Source organism: Fundulus heteroclitus, chromosome 21 (assembly GCF_011125445.2).
Source record: "Fundulus heteroclitus isolate FHET01 chromosome 21, MU-UCD_Fhet_4.1, whole genome shotgun sequence".
NCBI lineage: Eukaryota > Metazoa > Chordata > Actinopteri > Cyprinodontiformes > Fundulidae > Fundulus > Fundulus heteroclitus.
The window spans coordinates 36,921,154-36,937,274 of NC_046381.1; the positions used below are offsets into that span (position 1 = coordinate 36,921,154).

Sequence of the window (16,121 nt, forward strand, 5' to 3'; positions counted from 1 at the left end):
GTCCCAAGATATGTCTTGTGAAGCTATATCCTAAAGGTCACCCAGACGAAGCTATCTGGGCCTACGTCATCCTAGATGACCAAAGTAATCAGTCGCTAGTAAGGTCCAGCCTTTTTGAGCTGTTTAACATCGAGTGCAAAGCATACTCATACTATCCGAAGACATGCTCTGGTATAGTGGAAACATCTGGGCGTAGGGCTGAAGGCGTTGTGGTCGAGTCACTCGACGGAAAGGCCACAATCCCCCTCCCACCACTCATTGAGTGCAATCGACATACTTGACAACTCTGAAATCCCAACCCCAAGTGCAGCTCGTCATCATTCTCATCTTGTCAAGGTAGAAGAGCACATCCCAGATGATCACCCAACTGCTGAAATCCTTCTTTTACTTGGTAGAGGCTTAATAAGAGTGCACAAAGTTAGGGAACAAGTCAGTGGCCCTCACAATGCCCCTTTTGCCCAACGCTTAGACCTAGGATGGGTGCTGGTTGGAGAAGTCTGCTTGGGGAAAGTACATAAGCCAAAAGTCAACACCTTCAAGACAACTGTGCTCGACAATGGCCGGCCCTCTCTACTCGAACCCTGTACAAACTTCTTTGAACATCTAAGAAAAGGTTCACCAAGTAAAAGAGATGAGAGACAGGATTTCACAGACTAGCAAGTCTGTGGAAGAAACGTTGGGCCAAACGGTTTTTAGTCACACTGAACACAGCAAAAACTAGCACCTTCTATAGAAGATGACATCTTTCTGAAACTATTGGACAAAGAGATCTACAGAAATGAATGGAATAGCTGGGTGGCTCCTCTCCCATTCAAGCATCCCAGACAATGCTTGTCTAACAATCGACAACAAGCAGTCAGACGCTTTGCATCACTCCAACAAAGCTTGAAAAAAGAAGCCAGAGGTGCAGCAGCAGTACGTTGCTTTCATGGGGAAAATATTGGAGAATGACCATGCAGAGGTCGCTTCAGCACAAGAAGAGGACGGTGAATGCTGGTACCTGCCAACCTTTAGAGTGTACCACCCTCAAAAACCAGGCCAAATTAGGGTAGTGTTAGACTCCACTGCCAAAGACTTGGGTGTTTCACTCAATGATGTACCGCTTACAGGCCCTGACCTCAACAATTCTCTGCTCAGAGTCCTGATGCAGTTCTGTAAGGAAAAGGGAAAAGGTTGCCGTCTTGGCAGACATACAGCAGATATTCCACTGCTTTTTGGTGCGAGAGGACCACAGAAATTATCTGAGATTCCTGTGGTACCAGGACAATGATGTGACAAATGAAAAAATAGACTAAAGAATGAAAGTGCATGTTTTCAGCAAGAGTCTGTCCCCAACTTACAAATTACATTTGTAAGTTGATGTTAAAAACTACTATTTACATGACAAAGCTTTTGATAAATTTGTGGCTAGAAACGTTATATTTAGATTTATTTACACAAGGAAAGCTGCCGTTACAGAGTTAAACGGTCATTCTTGTATTTGTCTTGTTACAGTTTTCACTCTGACCTTGTACTACGAAGAAAAGAGCCACAGTAAAGAGCAACTAGAGCTTTCTACGACTCACGTCTTCATTTATAAGGAATAGTTTAGCTAGTTGTATACTGCATTGAGGACAACACAGTATGTCAAGTAGAAGCTCAATACAATTCAGAAATGTGGGAGGTTGTAAAGTGACATAATCTGACAAATTCATGTGGCTTGAATACTTAGGCGCTCTAAATGCATTTTTTTATATTTCAGAACAAATATAATTTGTAAGAAATTCCCCATGTGGCAGCAATGAAGTCTGCACGACGTGAATCAGTCTGGTTTGACAGCAAATATTTGGACTTTTCCCATGAAGCACCGCGGAGACGTGAAGGTTAGTCGCGCTCGCTCTCAGGACAGGTGACGACAGCGGCGCGGGTCACGTGACGCGCAGTTTTTTTTTTTTTTTCCCCCTTCACACTTTTGTAAACAACATGGCGATCAACCGAGTGGCCCTGCTGGTCCACTGATCAAACACGGGGCTGCTGTCAGAACCAGCGTAGCGCGGGGGTCCGGGCTGGAAGTCCCGACCCAGATAGCCGACGAGTCCTCGCGGAGAGCAGCAGGAGTTGGGCCGACGAGCTGTCAGCAGGACTGTCCATCGGTAGCTAATGTTGTCGCTAGCAACTCCGGCTAACTCCTCTAAACAGGAGCGCTTTTATCCACACCTCACGCCCGGTTAAATAGATTTTATTTAGCGGAACGCGTCTTTTGCTCGGCGTGAAGGAGTTAAAGCGATGCAATCGTTTCATCCGCTGTCAGAGGGGCTCCTAGATGTAACCTCGCATTATTACCTAACGCCTCCACCTCGTTTCCTCTAAAACAAACAAACACGGTCTTCTTCGCCCGATCTCTGCTCATTAAACCCGAAACTATACGTCTCCCAACTCTCTGTCTTTGCCAGGCCGTCTCAGTCTATGGGCTCTCAGTCCAGTTCTGGGATGTCTTGTGGAAGGGGCTCTTCCAGCGGCAGCCCGGCAGATCAGTCTGAAGCAGGAGAACCGAACCAGAACCAGAACCAGAACCAGAGCAGCAGCAGCGGGAGCAGCAGCAGCAGCAGCAGCCAGGGCAGGAGGACGGCTGACAGGCAGCAGGGAGACACGCAGTCAGCTTTCGAGGAGGACGTTGACTTAGCTGAAGTTCTGGCTTACCTACTGAGAAGGTAAACTGGTCAGGGATCAGTTCAACATGTTCTATAAAGGCGGTACTAACGCGATCCTGGCAGCTCCCACAGACTTTTAAAAACGTCCCCGTCACACAAAGACGCTGCGATTGTTTGCTTTCTGTTATTATGTTTGTAGGTCAACTGAGTCAGGCTCACAGGGCACAAGAATAATGTGAATAATGTCTACGAATCAAGCTGGCAGGGATGCTAGATGCATCAGACTCTGTTAGTGGAGAACAAAACTAGAAACTTAACATTTGCAGTACCTCCCATGTTTAAAAGCGGCTTGTTTCCCCTCCATTGCTTTGTGCAACACGGTGATGTAAGAAATCAGTTTATCGGTCTGAAATCGTCATCGCATGGTGTTGTCTCCTGGTTGTGAGCTGCAGACATGAGGCAGCAGGTGGCTAAATGTAGAAAAACTGTCCCTTATGACAAGGTAAGTGTGCTTGGAGCGTCAGGGTCTGGCTGGGTTTGTTTGGGCGGCGTTTTTTTTGTTTGTTTGTCCTCTTTTCCATTAGGAACAAAACAAAGTTGAAATGTGATTTCAAGAATGTGGTTGAAACGTTCTGGAAAGAGCCTGAACTTTGAGAAGAAAGTCAAAGTTCTGTTTTGCGAATGCGGTGGACATGTTGGCACTGCCGTGTTCTCTCACTGGTGGTTTACATGGTGTAGGAGAAAAAAAATGATTAAATCTTGTTCTAGAAATTAAAACTACTGGCATAATTACACGTGGCATGGCTTTGTGTCTGTGATGACTTGGTTTAATCGCTGCACTTTAATCACGACAGAGTAGCTATATTCTAAAAGTTCTGACACAAATGTTAATATGCTTTTTCAAAATTTTTCCATCAAAAGGATATTATTTAATTTTTCTTCTACTCCTGAAAAATAAATGAACATAAAAGTTTGAATACTAGTGTTGCACCGATACCAGTATCGGACGGGGCTCCGATCCAGAACTAAAATGGTATCGGTATCGGCAAGTACAAACAAATAGGGCCAATACCATTTTGATGTTTGTATGTCACTTGAACGCAGCCTTCTCTCTCCCGACTAGTATTATACATGTTATATAAGTTCATGAAAGTTGCACTAATTCGGCATTTGAGAGCCAAAACTCAGGGTTTAAAATAGATTATTCAATTATTAATGTCATTTTACTGTCTTACTGTTGCACTACTATTATACATGTTATAATTTCACGAATGTTGCACTATTTTGGCCTTTTGAGAGCCAAAAGTTTATTTAACTATTGTCACCCATTCCAGGTAGGCAATAAAATGTTCTACTACCCTAAGTAGTATGCAGTTCTTCATATATACACACACACACACACACATCAATTTCAAACCAATGGTATCAGTATCGGCCAATACTGCACAGCCAGGTATCGGGGCCAAAAAATGTCATCGGCACAACACTATTGAATACTGCTCTGACTAAATCGAGGTTAAAAGTTTGTGGCCTGGAAAGTAGAGTTTTGCTGCGATGTGGGAGAAAAACCAAACGTGGTTTTGAGCGGCGGGAAGTCGTGACGGGGGTGACGTGCTCACATCTGGAGGCTTAAAAGACGACCATCTAAAGCCTGTTCCACATGTAGTTCCTATTTATTAAAAAAATAAAAAAAAGTCATTTTTGGTGCATCAGCTCGGACTTCATCATCTCCCGTGGATGTTGACGATGTGGCGTTTGTTTGTGCAGGGGCCAGGTCAGAGTGGTCCACGGCCATGAAGATAGTGGGCTGCAGCTGGTCCAGTCCTACTCTGACTCTGATGAGGAGGGTGACGGCGCCTGGGAGGGGCGGCTGGGCAACCGCTACACCCCGCCAGGTAATTTTGGCCCCTCTGTGTGGGACGCACAGAATTCCTGCTCTGGTTGTCTCTGTTCGCTGAAAAGGTCGCCCTGGACTCCAAAGCTGTGAATTACCTCAGTGTAAAAGAGTTGAAAAACACACGACTCGGTGCTAAAAGCAGCAGCGTTTCCTTCCAAGTACACAGTTGCAGGAAAACCAGAAAGCGTCGTACTTACTTTCTACGCTTTCTACCCACTTCTTTCTAGTGGACACCCAGCCCGACACACAAGAAGTGGACCGCAGTGAGATCCGAACGCAGGTCCTCCTGGCCACTGCCTCGTCCTCCTTGAAAGGCCGACACAGCTTCACCCACATGCTCACCGAGGTCAGACCCCACGGCATCCGCCTGCTCTAGTCCGACGCGTTCCAGCGTGATCATACAGCCGGGCTGCGTTTAAGAGCCGTCTAACCGTTTTAAACCGATTTCTGCCCAGAGAGAGCAAGGCAGGTGCAGAGGCTCCAGCTTTTCCCACGGAGAGTGCAGTCGTATCCGCACGCAGTGAGTACCTCTCCCTTTCTTTCTGTTTCCAAAGTCGCCGTGAAGGAACGCCACCGAGAATCGGTTTGAAAAATATTCTGGATTATTGGATTTCTATGCGCTGCGCACCAAGAGGACTTCTCTGACCCTGCTCTGACCCCTCTGGTTCCTTGCAGTTTCCTGCCAAACTACGTGTCCCACAGTTATACATACCTGCAGAAAGCCTTCTGTGGCGTCTACAGCGACGAGGGCAACATGTTCCTCTCCGCCTGCCAAGGTAAATAATGCGACGTCCAACCCTGAGGATATGAATCAGATCCTACAATCATTTGCAGCGCTTGCTTTAAAGCCACTTTTGCGATGTTTCACATCTCCTCATATGGTGCGTAGTTCTGTTTTATTGGGTTACGGCTCTGGAAACGAACAATAGAGCCGCCACCTTCCTCCCTGCTCATTTGATTTGATTTGTTTTCCTCATTAAAAAAAAAACCCTCACTGTTGACGTGCTGCTGCAGGCGCTGAAAAAGAAGCCTGACGCAGACGTCAGAGTTAAACCGGGTCCTGAGTCTTTCGTCTTTCACAAATAATTGGAGCCTAATGTTTGCGGCGTGCAGAAGGAAGCATTGTCTGCCTGTTTTCGTGTTAATGAGCTTGACAAGAAGGAAACTAGAATAAACACGTCTTCCCAAAACAGAAGGAGCGGCGCCATGTGGCGATACTAAAGCGACACCTCCAGAGCTTGGGAGGGTCTCTCAAATGGACAGTGACCCTAAGCGTGCCGCCACATTGCTTCCAAAGTGGCTAAAGAACAACAAAGTCCTTTTTTTGAAATGTCACGCCGTCCCTATCTCAGTCCCGTAGAACATCTGCAGGCAAACCTGACCCGGTTGCCCCGGTTCTGTCAGGAAGAACGAACAAAAAATGTACCGGCAAACTGTCGTGAGGCCAAAATTTTCGACCCAAATCACACCGGTTCAGGAACTATGCCACCGTGTGCTGGGGAAACGTGTGCAAACTGCTGCCTCTGAAGAAAGTGACGCGTCTCCTTACACAGCGAAGCCTGGAAATGTTTGGGTCTGACCTGTTTCTTCCTTGTAGACCAGAACATCCGGCTGTACGACACCACCAGGGGGCGTTTCCACCTGCTGCAGAAGGTGAAGGCCCGCGACGTGGGCTGGAGCGTGCTGGACGTCTGCTTCACCCCCGACGCCCGCCATGTGCTCTACTCCAGCTGGTCTGACTACAGTAAGGACAGTTTTAACAGTCATCTACCATCAAATTCAGCGAGACAGTTTTCAGGGTATTAATTATAACTGGACTAATGTAATACGGCAGTGAATGCATTTCCTGATTTTTAGTCATCATGCGCCTCTTGTTTTTGTGGGTGGTTCCACCAGGGATGCACTGATCCCAGTTTGGCAGCCAATTTTTGTAAAGATACATAAACATAAATGTATTAGTATTTTGATTTTGATACCCAAAGTTAAGGAAACATCTTGGTATAAAAGTTAACTAAGTAGAACAAGCTGATATTTGTTAGCCAGGCTGTCTGCTCAGCTAGCTAGCTTGTCCAGTTTGTAAGCTCCTGGCTGTATTTTCCTTTTTTTAAACCTCGCTGGGCCTTGCATGTTGAGGAATCTGTCATAACGATGTGAAGGACTCATGTGTTCTCTCTGTCTGTGTCTCCCCCCCTCACAGTTCATTTGTACAGTATAGACGGAGACTCTGACAACCACAACGCCCTGAACCTCAAGTTAGTGTTTCCCCTCATAGTAACTTAAAACATTACGGAGCAGGTAATCTATCATTCCTCGCCGGCCGGCCCGCTCAACTCCTCCTTCATTGCCACCCGGATGAATGATGCTGTCAGAACTGGTCCTCCCTCCGCATCCATCCTCTTCTTCCTCTGTGTGTGTGTGTGTCTTTGTCCCTCTGTGGAACGTGGAGCTCATTCATTCCAGCTCGTAGCAGCAACACCGTCTGGGAGGGGATGAGTGCCGTCATAAAGCTGTTTTTGGCTCTGGGTTGTTGTGCAGTGGTGGCTGGGATTCGGTTGCTGTGCTTTGTGATAATGGTGTGTGTGTGTGTGTGCTTTGTAGTCCAGATGAGCGGAGGTTCTGCGTGTTCTCGCTGGCGGCGTCAACAGATGGCAAAGAGGTTCTGGGCGGGTGAGTACCACTGGCCGCTGCGTCCCAAAGCGGAGACTGACGGGCCGCTCTGGGAGCTCTTTTCTCCAGACAAACGGAGCCATTGTTCCGTTTGTCTGGACGGACAGACGGCCTGTCGTGCGTTTCAGCCGTTGATGAGTGGGGAAACCTAAATCGCGCGTAACGCTTCCACGCCTGTCTGTGTTCGCAGAGCAAACGACGGCTGCCTTTACGTTTTCGATCTTGAGCAGCAGAAACGAACGTTGAAGGTGAGTGAAGCTCGTCTTAGTCAGACCTAATAAGGGGGGGGGGGGGGGGGCAAAAGTGTCGGCTCAGAGGTTTTGAGCCATGTAGGGGACGCGGCAAACGTTCAGCAGAAGGTGCTCTGGTAATGGAGAAAGACACGAACGTACATGCAAACTGGTATAGAAGTGAAACCGGCGGCTGAAATGCATCCGCCTCTTAGTGCAGTGGTCCCCAAAGCGGGGGCCGCAGGGATGAAAAAGCTTGGGCGCTGCTAGCATAAAGGTTTCTGACGGCGCTCCCGCATAAGCGTAAAGCAGAAGACGACCTGAGCCACAGAGTAGAAAGGGTCACCTTTGGCTTCACCTGCACAACGCTGGGTAAGGTGGAGGGACAACAGCGTGTCTCAGTTTGAAGCCTAACAAGCTGAGACACCGCTTAGAAGAAAAAAAAAAAACACCCAGAGCACAAAGACAAGCCACTTGACTTCTTTTCCCAGATAAAAACGGGTAAACTTCCGTGCTCAAAGGTGTCTCTTTAGTAAGGTTGCATCAGTGCCGACAGCCGCTCAACTCTCCATGTAAAGTTTCCTTCCTACAAGTGCCGAGGAATGAACACTTCGCTGTGCTCTCGGTTTCCGCCATGATTGACGACGCAGCCGCCAGTAAACTACGGGCTGCTCCTCTGTCCGATAAAAGCATTGGCAGGCGTATTTACGACATGTCAGAGGACACAGAGGAGCCGCCTTCCCTGCAGATGGATGACGCCGCTGATGGTGACAAAGGCTGCTCACGGATCATTTATGTGCAGCTCACCGATGGGGATGAGAGGATGGAGGGATTGCTTCTCTGCAGACCAGTTCTTGGCAGAGCCGGCACAGAAGAGAATCACACACTCTGACCTGAAAGAGGCCAATCCCAAGGGGGGGGGACTGTGTGGGGGCAGGATATAGGAGTCGAGGAGGGCTGCAAGCGCGTCTTCCCAAAGTAGGCAGACAGATGCTTCCCCCGGGACTTTGAACTAGATTAGATGTGCAGCTTTTGGAAGGAAGATGACATTTAGGATACTGACACCCCCTTCATTTAGCAGATAAAGCTTTCTTACAGACCAAAGGGGGGCCCAGCAGAAGCATGGCGGTGGCAGCATCATCCTGTGGGGATGTTTTCTTAAGCAGGGACAGGGAAGGTGGCCAGAGTTGATGGGAAGGTGGGTGGAGCTAAATGCATGAGAATCCTGAAAGAAGACCTGTTAGAGGCTGCAGAAGGCCTGAGACACAACCCTGAATATAAAGAGCAGCACCCGTATTCACAAAGGTTAACAGAGTGTCTCAGAGAGCTCCTGTCTTTATCCTAGGGAGGAGGTGTGGTTGACCCCGTTGCTAGGTGTGGCGCTGTCTTGCAGAGCTGTGATTGGTTGAAACAAGAAACAAACAAAAACAAACATCCAAATGCGCTCCATGTAATCAGTGAAGAGACTGGATTGAGAAATGTGTGACATGATGATGGAGCTTAGCTGAATTAGATAATTGTCACAGCATTAAAATGTTTGAACGCACCTTATTTACATCCTGATCATCGTTTTGATTTGTTACGTTTACTCACCATACTGGTCATTGTACGTCATCTATTTGATATCAATGCGCACTCAGCTGTCAGCATTATATTGTGATCGCCTGCTTGTGTGAAGCGGCTGGATTTGACAAAACGACCGACATACGATGGATTAAAAAAAGGTTGAGAAAACGTAACTGGACAGAGGAGCAGCGCCTCAGTCCGCACAGCTCTGGGAGGAGAATAGAGGAGTGTTGGAAGGTAAATTGGTCCCGATCACGGTGCCAAGAGTAGGACTTTAAAGCGCATTGCCGTGGATCGATGCGCCTCTTTCTCTGCTTTTACGCACCCAGCCTGGAAAGGGAGAAACGCAAAAGCCAGAGAGGAGAAGGCATCGCACAGGCAAACATCTAGATGAACATTTACGATACTGACACCATCATGTCCAATACAGCAAAGACTTCCTCACCTCTTTAACGTCTAACCTCTATGTATGTAGATTGTATATCATTGGACTTTATCTTGTCCAATGATATAGTCTGTATATGTTTGTTTGCGACTTTTTCTAATTCTGTTAAAATGTTTATTATTGAGAGCGTTTTACGGCCTGTAAATAATATTGAAGTCTCTCTGTACTATATTGTGGTGGATCAGCCAATCAGCTCGCTCTGTTTCCACCATCGTCCCTGCTTCAGTCCTCCTCACATGTTTTCACTTTAGCAGCTCTCTGAAGGCCTTGGGCGCTTAGTCAATAACTTTTATCTTTCTGAGGTGAAATTCTGAGAAAAAGATTTCTCCTAAAATGACGTCACCCAGAGCTACTTTTAGTCTTAGGAATATAACAGATAGGTTTATATCAAGGCACAGTCCTGCACTAGTTAGTCTGGAGTTAAATCCAATAGAGACTTAAACATTGCTGCTCTTCACGCATTCTGATTGAGTTTAAATGAAAAAGTCAGGAGGAATGAAGACTTTAGTAAGCCGCTTTAGTCCTGCTGTCCAGTTCAGCTCCATAGAGTCCAGCTCAGGGCAAGAGCCAGGCTCCCTCCTCCTCCTCCAGCTTCCCTCTGGAGCAGACAGTAGCTGTCCTCCCCATCTGCCCCATCGCTGTCTTTCTACCTTTCTCTCTCTCGTAATCCGTCCCCGCTTGTAGCTCAGCGTTGATCTAGGGCGTCTGCGCTTCGTGTTCGCCCACACTCGGCTCAGAAACACTGACTCTTTCTGTTGGCGTGGCCCCCTTCCCTCAGATCGAAGCCCACGAGGACGACGTGAACGCGGTGGCGTTCGCCGACAGCTCGTCCCAGCTGCTCTTCTCTGGCAGCGACGACGCTCTGTGCAAGGTGTGGGACAGACGGACGCTGCGAGAGGACAAGCCGCAGCCCGTCGGACAGCTGGCCGGCCACAGAGACGGCATCACCTTCATCCACAGCAAGGTGGGAGTGGGGTGGGGGGGGGGGGGTGCAGCTGTTCCACCCTCCTGTCATCAGAAAGCTCTCCAGATCATTTAAGCTGCTCAGGCGGTTTGTTTTTTTTTCGTACGGTTGCTTTTCTGCTGTGACTCTTTGGTCTGCTTTGTGTGGCAGGGCGACGCCCGCTATCTCATCAGCAACTCTAAGGACCAGACCATCAAGCTGTGGGACATCAGGAAATTCTCATCCAACGAGGGCTTGGCCGCCTCCCGCGTGGTGGTCAGCCAGCAGAACTGGGACTACCGCTGGCAGCAGGTTCCCCAGAGAGGTGAGGAGGGGACGGGCAGCGGCGGGAGGAGTCAGTGCAGGGAGTCAGAACGTCTTCTCAGAGTAAATTAAATTCAGGAATTTGGTTAAAAATGGGAAACTTTATCTAGATTCATTACACTCAGTGATATGTTTGATTTTGGGTGGATTGCAGTTTATGATAACTCAGACTTCAGTTAATCAGGAAATTACATATAAAGCAATAAAAACAGATGGTCAACACAGAACTGTGACGTCGTGGCCTACATGAATAACGTGTCGGTGACACCCCCCACAAGGAAGGTAGGCAACAAAGCCAAGCCAATAACGACCCTAACGACTCCTCGTTACAGAGGAGTGGACCAGTTTTGGTCCAATCTGCTGGCTTTATGGCTTTAACGACCGCCCATTACTAAGGGGTGGACCTGTTTCTGTTGAATTTGCATGTTATCTAAGCCATTACAAGGCCTTTGTTAGGCAGTAATATAAAGCTTGTTACTTCACATTACTCCAGACTTTTTGCTTCCTGGAGAAGAAGCGAAACGTCTTCAACTACGGAAAAAAAGTCCAGTTTTGTTTTTTACCTTTTTTTGGAATGACCATGACCTGGATGACTGAGAATCTTCACCAGCATAGGCAACAAAAACGCATTGCTGGCTGTGCACAGTGGGCTATATCCAAGCAAAGGAAAGTGGAGTGGAAGGAAAAACAAAAAGGCTGGCAGAAAAATGTGCGCGATCAACAAGAGAGAACAGCATCACTGAGAGGATTTTTAGCTGGAGGCAGAGCTTCAAGAACCACCAGACCCCATGTGTTGAGCCATCAGAAACCTTTTACCTGTGCTAAAAGAGAAAAAGGACTGGATGGTTGCCAGGTGCTGATCTAGAAAAGTATTTATGGGGTGGAAAGATGGGTGGCGTGGCACCACATGGCAAAGGTGCCTGCAGGTGTAATGAATCCTTTTTTATATGATTTGAAGTCAATTACCGAAATAAATTACATTTTTAATGACATAATATATATCATATTATTTTAAGAGTGTACTATGTTAAGTTTAAATGGAAAAACACTTCCTGATTGAGGTTTGGAAACCTTCGTCCTGTTTTTGAACTGTTTCTTCTGTATTCGACGTTTTCTCCGTCCCGCAGCCCTGAAGAGGCACAAACTGACGGGCGACACCTCGGTGATGACCTACCGCGGCCACGGCGTGCTGCACACGCTCATCCGCTGCCGGTTCTCTCCGGAGTTCAGCACCGGGCAGAGGTTCATCTACTCCGGCTGCTCCACGGGCAAAATCGTCAGTAAGTGTGGTTCCGTGCGGCGCCGCAGCAAAACGTCGCCTGTTTGAAGGCAGACAGAGCGGCCAGGCTGACGTGTCGCTCGAATGTGCTGTGTGTGTCCAGTCTACGACGTGCTGAGCGGGAAGGTGGTGTCCAGACTGTCGGGTCATGACGCGTGTGTGAGGGACGTCAGCTGGCACCCGTACGACGACAAGATCATCAGCAGCTCTGTGAGTCCTGAGGCAGGCAGGCATGGCTCTGGCATCCTGCACATCAAGTCCTAAACCTTTGCAAAAACTGCCTTAACTTGGATACTTTACAGTTTGGAAGACGGGCAAACTTGCCATTTCTCAGTAGGTTAAAGCTCTTTTCCGTCTAAACTAAGACTAAAACTAAGGAAGCAAGCGTATCTGAATGATGGCACCCCAGACAGGAGGATTTATGTTGCATAACAGTATTAAAAGGATATTACAGCCACTCACCTAAAGCTAAAATTTCAGACTTATCATCTGGATATTTGTGGGTTTTTTTCTGGATATAATCATGGAGTTTACACAGCTGTTAATAGTTTACAAGTTTTCTTAATAGGTAAAAAGTAGGCAATAAAGTTGGTACCTTCATTAAAAAATCTGCCATATTCAGCTCCTGTTTCAACAGTTTTTCATAAATAGGTTTAAAATACATTTTAAGAAGTCAGGCCACCTCTCATCTAGCTATGAGGTAAAGATGGACTTTTTTATACCCAGCCTTTGATAAGCGGCTGATTTCATGAATAAAAGCAAATCTTTGAAAGAACTTTGTTTTCATTCAGCACACTGGCGACGCACCGACCTGTGGCCGGCTCTCCAGCTCAAGCTTTTGGAAAGCTTTGACCGGCTGGTGCTAATTAAAGCTGCTTCACATTTTTCCTGTAGAGCCAAAATTATTAGCCATATTGTTGTTTCTTTAGCTGTCCTTCCACAGTCATTAATGTTTTATATTGGAAACGCCGGCAAAGTCACACATTGGGGTTTGCTATTATTTAGAAAGAGAGACAACATTTAAGATGCCTGTGGTCAATTTTTCATACAACTAAATGTAACAAAGTGCTTTTACTGGAATTAAATAAAGAAAGCATCCATACAATCATAAAAACACGCAAATGTAATAACTATTAGAGATATCCAGAGTTTGAATATAAAAGACATACAAACTCTGGATATCTTTATTTAATTTGGTGATTACTGCGGTTAGCATCAGTAGATATAGACATACATTTCTGGGTGTCTCACCTAGAGAATGCTGACTATTTCATTAACTCTCCAAATATCTCCAATGTCTCCAAAAGCCTGCAGACTTTAACAAAACAGCAGTTTGGCTTGACTCGTTTAGCCCCCCTGTTATCTGCTGATGTCAGACTTCCTGTTTGCAATGCCTCCACAGAAATGACGGTTTCCCTTTAAGCAGCTTCTCACAGCTTGTTATCTTCATCTGATTTCATTTTTAAGCACGCCGCTGGGTGCTTTGAGTTTCCTTCAGTCAAAACGTCCACACCGAAGGCTGTTGTTGGTTCTTAGACGTGCTGCGTTCACTGGCCTGCCCTGAGTCGGCTTTGTGCATTTCTGACCGGCTAGTCACCCGTCACTGTAGATTTCATTTAGTGAAGGGGGCTGAACAGAAATACACGCTGCACTTTTCAGATTTTTATTAGCAGTGTAATTCTCTTTCCAGCGGATACTTCTGTGGTGCTTTGACCTGGTCCTTCACTAAAAAGCTCAGTGAGATACATCAAAGTTTGTGGCTGTAAATTAATTAAATGGGAACAAGTTGAAGGCTTGTTAATCCAACAGCAAGGATGTTGATGACATACATTTGTAAAAAATGTAAAAAAAAATGATGAATGATGTTGTTGATGTTGTTGATGCTGTGTTCACAGTGGGACGGAGGGGTGCGGCTGTGGGAGCACAGACAAACCCATCCTCTGGACGAAGAACGGGAGAGGAAGGAGATTGACACGTGGAAGAAGACGAGAGATGAAGGCAGAGACTGCCCCTGGAACAGGGACTGCAAGGAGCTCGGCAGCTCAGACGGGCCGGGACAATCTTCAGGACCCTTTTAAGTCGATGCTGGATATTAACGATCACTCGTGTAAAATGGCTGGGAAGTATTGTCTTGGAATGACTAAATGACCCCCCACCCCCACCTGTTTCTCTTTGGATCTTTGTTCCCTCTGTCTCGTGCTGAATGAACAGGCCGGCGCGTTCGGACTCGGCCTGAACTCCAGATGTGCTGCAGAAACGCTGCCGTTTAGAGAAGCATTAAGATGTAATGATAAGTTAGGTCCAACAGAGGTAGACGTGTTGGATGTCGAAGGGAGAAAAAAACGATGATGATGATCACGATGATGATTCTGTATACATGTATAGTATTTTAATGAAACGTGCATCGGAGGGAGCTCGGATAGATACCCGTGTGCTGACGTTTGCATCGGTTTTCAATTTGCTGTCACGAGTAACGCAGGTTATGCCCTCATGTTTATTCTCTAGACGCCCAAAGCCCTGCTAGTAGACTTTTCTCTTCACCGCTCTGCAACGTGACCAGCTAGTCCCAGACGGCTTCTTAGGTGTCGCCCACAGCTGGAAAGCGGATCAGTAAATGCTTCATCAGGATTTCTTTTTCAAGAGTGATTTATTTTTTTTCGTTAGGCGGTATAAACCTGTGAAATGTCTCGAAGATTTGATGGTGTGTGATCTTGTGGTAAAAACCTGAACAGGGGATGTTAAATATCTTTACGCTCTGATCTGTGTGTGCGACCTTCGGGTGGTTATAAAACTCATTCAGTTCTCACTTTCAAGCAGTTCTCTTACAGTGACAATAAAAGGAGATTTTTCTTTAATTGTATCACAAAAGCCGCCTGGTTTCCTGGTAAACGGGTTTCTCCACGGTTCTGCGCAGGAGCGAGGAGCTTAAAGCTGTAAAGGTGATGTCCCGCATAATTAGTTTTCTCCACAAAAACAAAACAAAACAAAAAAAATAATCGACAAAAGCATATAAAGTGAATACAGTAATGTTTCAAAATATGAGAAGATTGATTGAAAGAGTTGAATAAACTGTTGAATGCTGTGGGGAAAAAGTATGTGCCCCACTTAAGTTGTTTTTTTTTTTATTTGAGCTCTGGAACAAGATTAACATGAGTAAATGGAAAAACAATGTATTTTTTATGATTTCATCTATTTCTGGGAAGAAGAACATCTCAAACCAATCAAACTTTATGTGAAAAAAATATATTTTTTTTAATTATCTGAAACGTGATGTGTTTTTGAATGAAATAACAGAAATTAATTAAACCTTTGAGGATTTCAAAAATTAACTTGATACATGTCCACATGTCAAATGTTAATAAAACAGAAAAACAAAAGCCTTTTCATCACGTGGGACGCATGTCGTCTGAGAGATGTCTGCTGTGGAGACAAACTAAAAACACAGGACTCGAATGCTGCAGGTCTGTTTGCAGGTGGAAATGGTCCATCTTTGTTTCTATAAGCAGAAGTTGGCCGCAGTAGAGTAGACGCTATCAGATGCATCTTAAAACAAGACAACACGTAGGCTTTTATTGTAAAGAGTGACGTGGCCTGCAGCTGCACCTTCAGATGGGGGATTGTACGCTCGTTTGATGTATATGGATGCATCTTGTCTTGGATCCTAACCACTGTGGAAGTGTTCCTCACAGCACTATACCCGTCAGCTCTGTCTATACATTCTTAACTATTCTTACTACAGGACTTCTCCTTATTCTATTGCAGGAAAAGCAGTTTAGCAATGTTTTTTTTAATTAAAAGGCTAATAAGATGGCTCCCAGCCCAGGACGCCTTTGCACCAGGGGGCGGCATGAGGCTTGAAAAAAGAAAACGTTTAGTTATTTCAGCCCAGAATGAGTCTCCTGTTGCTTATTTACATTTCCAGTCAATAACTAGGGGAACCTTTGACCTGCGCAGGAGGAGTCTATTGTTTTCAAAAACACGTAAACGGGTCAAACCTGGACTGAACTATTATAAAGACTGCACAGCGAGCAGAGGCAGGGGCTCACACATCAAAGCTGCAAGAAGCGTCACTACCTCTGGGCATCCTCGAAGCGAGGTCATTGGTCTCTCAAAAGGTTCTCTAATCGCTTTGTGTTTGGC

At 46.2% G+C, this 16,121-nt stretch overlaps 1 protein-coding gene across 1 annotated transcript; it reads left to right on the forward strand.

The window, feature by feature from the left end:
- Positions 1 to 1,914: 1,914 nt before the first annotated feature.
- dcaf11 (ddb1 and cul4 associated factor 11) lies at positions 1,915 to 14,974 on the forward strand. The gene is made up of 15 exons (XM_012853378.3): positions 1,915 to 2,132; positions 2,433 to 2,690; positions 4,398 to 4,525; positions 4,755 to 4,873; positions 4,983 to 5,047; positions 5,203 to 5,303; positions 6,125 to 6,271; positions 6,725 to 6,779; positions 7,126 to 7,194; positions 7,385 to 7,442; positions 10,214 to 10,399; positions 10,550 to 10,703; positions 11,830 to 11,982; positions 12,085 to 12,191; positions 13,877 to 14,974. The coding sequence occupies exons 2-15, from the start codon at positions 2,446 to 2,448 to the stop codon at positions 14,057 to 14,059; spliced, it is 1,770 nt and encodes a 589-aa protein (XP_012708832.2). The 5' UTR covers positions 1,915 to 2,132; positions 2,433 to 2,445; the 3' UTR covers positions 14,060 to 14,974.
- Positions 14,975 to 16,121: the final 1,147 nt, after the last annotated feature.